Raw genomic sequence first — 4,363 nt, forward strand, 5'->3', positions numbered from 1 at the left:
CACTGCGGAGAAGAGCCGAGGGCAGACCTGCAGCCCCGCTCCGCGACGGGTCTCTGCTGCTCCCGGGCGCAGGTATTTCCCGCAGCAGTGTGTCAGTCTCACACTCTGACAGCGAAGCTCTCAAGAGAGGTTTTGCCTTCAGACTCAGCGAGTCCGGGTTGCAGCGGCGATGTGCTTCAGTTCCCGCAAAGCACTCTGGGAGGGTTTGCTCCAGCCCGCCGCAGTGACGTCACGGAGGAAGGAGAGTTCCGGCGTGTCTGCTCCTGAGAGGGTGTGCTGGCTCTCCTGAAGCGTGTGGAGTGGGGACTGATAACACACACAGTGAGAAGGAGGGGGCACAGACAGGGAAAGTGATCTTCTTCCTCTGTGTTAGGTAATGTCATGTCATTCAGATGCAGTGACATCTGTCTTGTGCTTCCTCTCCTGGGTTGCTGTGGATTCAAGAGAATAATCTCTCTTCTCTTGTTGAGGTGGTCCTGTCGTGCTGTAGTGTGAGAGAGTCGTTGACAGTCCTCATAGCTGTGCAGTAATTTCAGCTGCCCAGTGTGGTGTGTGAGTGTGTTTGCTCACTCTGCTGTGGACCTGATTGCCTCCCCTGTGTGTCTGCAGCTGCTCTCTAACACACTGAGCGCAGTGGCGGATGAGGTGTGGGCCTGTAGGCTCACTCAGGCCACAGTCAGAGTGCTCTGCTCTCTCAGCTCCACCTCTGAGGAGAAGGTGAGTCTGACAGAAGGCTGAGCTACATGAGAAGCTGGGACTTTTACTCTCTAAAAGTCTTATTCCTCACCTAGTGTTGTGACGTAGTGACATAGCAGGTGTGTCTGTAATTTGCTGTGTATTAGATGTTGTAAGGTGTGTGTCTGTTCAGGCTAGGTTCATACGTGTGTGCTGTTGTGTTGATGTGAGCTGTGAGCAGTGTTTGATTGTGCAGTAGAGGGGAGAGCCCCTTCAAGGTTCTGCGCTCTGTGCTCTACTTCAGTGTGTCGTTTCCACAGCTAGGGATGCTCCCATCAGGCTGTTGAGGGCCGATTCCCTGTCATTAGAATCGGACGCTTTTTTCTGTTAAAATCATTACAGTAAGCCATGTACACGCCTCATGTCCCATGGCTAAGTGTTACCCTGGTTATTTTTTCCCATTAAAATGAACTAGACCACAGGTATAATTTGTTTATTTTTATTAACAAAATAAAATGTAGTGGGCTTATTGTTCAATTACCATAAAATAAACACTACTGACTAAAAGAAATAAAATAATCACTTAAAATAAAATAAAGACTTTTTACTCATCAAACATGCACACAAAAACTTTTATAAATATTACATATACAGTACATTTGGCACATACAGTATATAGCAATAACAAAAAAACAGCTAAAACAACATTAAAGGCTTGTCTTAATCAAAACCCATAATTCTAATAAAATAAATAAAATGTTCAATAAGATGTTTAACAAGAAGATAGTAGCCAACTTCAACCAAAAGGAAAGAAGTCAGAATCATTTGGCTCTTTAGCTACTGAGCCTCTTGTTTACTAATCATCGAGGGCAGATTCTTGTTTATGAATGGGAGCAGCTGTGCGTGTGTTGAAGACAATCTGTTCCTCATCTCATGCAAAATGTGCGCTGCTGTGCTGAATAGACGCTCGCTGTCCACACTCGTACAAGCAGCGCAAAGGTAGACCTGAGCTGCTTCTGCCAAGGCAGGGAAACGGCTTGGATTGCTCTTCCAGAAAGCCACTGGCTCTGTGCTTCTTGGGATGAGTTGCTGACTGAGGTGGAGATTAATCTCTGATGCTGTCGAGTCATTCCTGTCCCGACCATCGCTTTTATCTTCATTCAGAATCTCCTCATACGTCGCCTGCAGAGATCCTGCCCGTAGTTCTTTCGGCTGTCTTGCTGTGCCTGCTGTAAGGCTCCAGTGTTTTAAGTGTTGCCGTTATTGATGGCTGAGCGAGAGTCGGTTTGCTAGTCGCCGCAGCTCTTGCACTTGCTAATTGTTCACACTCTGCGTATTCTTTTTGGTGTTGAGTTCTCAAATCTCTGATGAGGTTCATGGTGTTGAACGTTCTAGCCGGTGATCTCCCACGAGCGACTTCTTTTGCACATGTATTGCAAACTGTAAATTCTTCGTTTTTTGTAGAAGTGTGGAAAAACTGCCAGACTGGCGAGGACATGTTGCTACTGTATGTTCAGGTAATGTCGGAAATGTAGTCATCGCAAAATTGGTTTTTGAGATTGGTCAGTTTAGAGACCACCGATCGAGTCATTTGGAATGAAAATCGGCTGATGTCGATCAGCGGCTGATCGATGGGAGCATTCCTATCCACAGCTAACATGTCCTCTCAGTGCAGCTGTACAGAGCAGCCTCCTGAGCTCAGTGCTCACTGTCCTCTTCTCCAGTGTCACAGGCCTTCCTGTACCAGTGTGTCGGTGCGGCTACCCAGCACCTCTCTCAGCAGGAGACTGTGAAACAAGCGCTTCAGGACAGTGTGAAAGAAACAGGATTTGAGAATCCTGTGGAGAGAGAGGTGAGGTGATCTGTTCCCACTCCTCACACACAGACTCAGGGCTTCTACTGCTGTTGACGACAGCCATGAAAACCGGAAGTCTCTGAGCGATTCCTTTCTACACGACTGATGGACAGACGCGGAGCATCTTAAAGTATGAGGACAGATGGAGAGATTTTCAAAGCACTTTTCCGTAGAGAAGCATTTTCTACCTTTTTCAGAAAGTCACTGATTATAGAGATTTGACATTCTAGAAACTGACAACATATGAATGGAAGTAAACATTAAACCAGTGTTCAAACTGCTTTATTGAGTGTAGGTTGTGTACTGCCTGAGCCTATCCCAGCAAGCTACAGCACAAGGCGGGGTACACCCCGGGCGGGACGCTAGTCCTTCACAGGGCACACAGACACTCACACCAGGCTAATGTTACCACAGGCCAATTAACCTACCAGTATGTTGCTGGATTGTGGGAGTAAACTGGAGCACCTGGAGGAAACCCAGGGAGAACACGCAAACTCCACACAGCAATCACCCCAGGACTTGAGCTAAAACTAGTTTTACTGGTCATTTTATCACCAGAGAGGAAGGAAATTTAAAGATCACAGTTAAGATTTTTATGTTTAAATTTGCTATTAAGAGCAGAAGACCTCATAGTGTGAACTTCATAACTGCTTTCTGCAGACTTGACTAACCTGCTGGTACATTCTGTAAGGTGTGTGCAGTCAGGATTTATTCCAGTGAGTTTTTCACTCCTTTCAGGGTCTGCCTGGGCTGTCAGTGAGTGAGCTGCTGTGTGTCCCCCTGTAGGAGCCCAGCGTCAGACTGAGCCTGTGCCGCAGTGTGGGCATGATGGCACAGGCAGTGCGCAGCGCCAGTCCCTCTGGAGCTCCCAGCTTCCCTGCCAAGGCCGAGCTCCTGGCGACAATGATGGTCAGTGTGTCTGACGCAGCCGCCTGTCTGCTGTTTTCCCACACGGATGCTCTGACAGTCCTTACTGTCAGTAGAAATCAGAGGGGAGAGAGGTGCCCTCGCTCTCTTCCTCACTGCAGCTGCACAGTCTCTGGATTCTCAGCTGTGCCTCTAGATGAGCACAGGCCCTGTCCTGGTGTCTTTTGATGGAGGGAAGTGGGGTTTACATTTCTCTCCCGTCTCTTCACAGGCGTTTGTTAAAAAGCAGCCCAGTGATGCCATGAGCCGAGCTGTCTGTCTGCAGGCCCTGCGCGCCTGTTCCACACTGAGGTACTGTTTCCTGATGAAACTGCCTTCACTGCTTCCATTTCTTCACAATTACATTTTTAAGTGTGCTTGAGGCAGATGGGCATTATGTTTGATGCAGTAAGTGCCATTTCCTAACATCAATATGTGGTGCATCAACTGCAGTACTCCTACGTCTAAAACAATACATTCAAAATATATGCTATGATGTAATGTCAGACCTTGATAATGGCTTCCATAGGACTGGCCTGTGTCATGCTTTTTCTAAAAGAGCTATAGTGACAGGTTGTATAGTTCCATCTGTTTACATCATGATGAGTCTTGAGGAAGAGCTGCTAACAGTGTCCTGTTTTTCCTTGTCCCACTGTAGCTGCAGCCCAGAGCTCCCTGCAGTACAGAGCACCTGACTCATGTGCTTGTGGAGGATGTGCTGCTACTGCCTCTGCAGGATCGCAGGGGCCCTGAGCTCCAGATAGGACTGCTAGACTCAGCTGCTGGTGTTGGGTACAGGTGGCAGACGGTGTCTTAAGAATACCTGCTCTTGCACTGTGGAACCTGTGAAAATTCACGATGGCTGTACATCCTTTTGCAGAGCACAATCCCTGACACATGTGCTGTATCCTTTTCTTAAAAATGACT

General features: G+C 47.7%; 1 protein-coding gene across 1 annotated transcript; it reads left to right on the plus strand.

Annotated features, from left to right (window-relative positions):
- The first annotated feature begins 2,171 nt into the window (after positions 1-2,171).
- Positions 2,172-4,131, plus strand: LOC148805254 (maestro heat-like repeat-containing protein family member 1). Its single transcript, XM_088909745.1, has 5 exons — positions 2,172-2,192; positions 2,408-2,527; positions 3,317-3,439; positions 3,669-3,748; positions 4,095-4,131. Exons 1-5 carry the CDS (start codon positions 2,172-2,174, stop codon positions 4,129-4,131), a joined length of 381 nt encoding a protein of 126 aa, XP_088765871.1.
- Positions 4,132-4,363: the final 232 nt, after the last annotated feature.

The sequence above is a fragment of the Atractosteus spatula genome, unplaced genomic scaffold (assembly GCF_055471065.1).
Source record: "Atractosteus spatula isolate fAtrSpa1 unplaced genomic scaffold, fAtrSpa1.hap1 Scaffold_76, whole genome shotgun sequence".
Lineage (NCBI taxonomy): Eukaryota > Metazoa > Chordata > Actinopteri > Semionotiformes > Lepisosteidae > Atractosteus > Atractosteus spatula.

Bases quoted from the DNA above. Each gene is read 5' to 3' on its own strand.
- LOC148805254 (XM_088909745.1), top strand. From the start codon at position 2,172: ATGTTGCTACTGTATGTTCAG. The intron at 3,440-3,668 runs GTCAGTGTGTCT...GTCTCTTCACAG, and splicing joins AGCTCCTGGCGACAATGATG to GCGTTTGTTAAAAAGCAGCC. The intron at 3,749-4,094 runs GTACTGTTTCCT...GTCCCACTGTAG, and splicing joins CGCGCCTGTTCCACACTGAG to CTGCAGCCCAGAGCTCCCTG.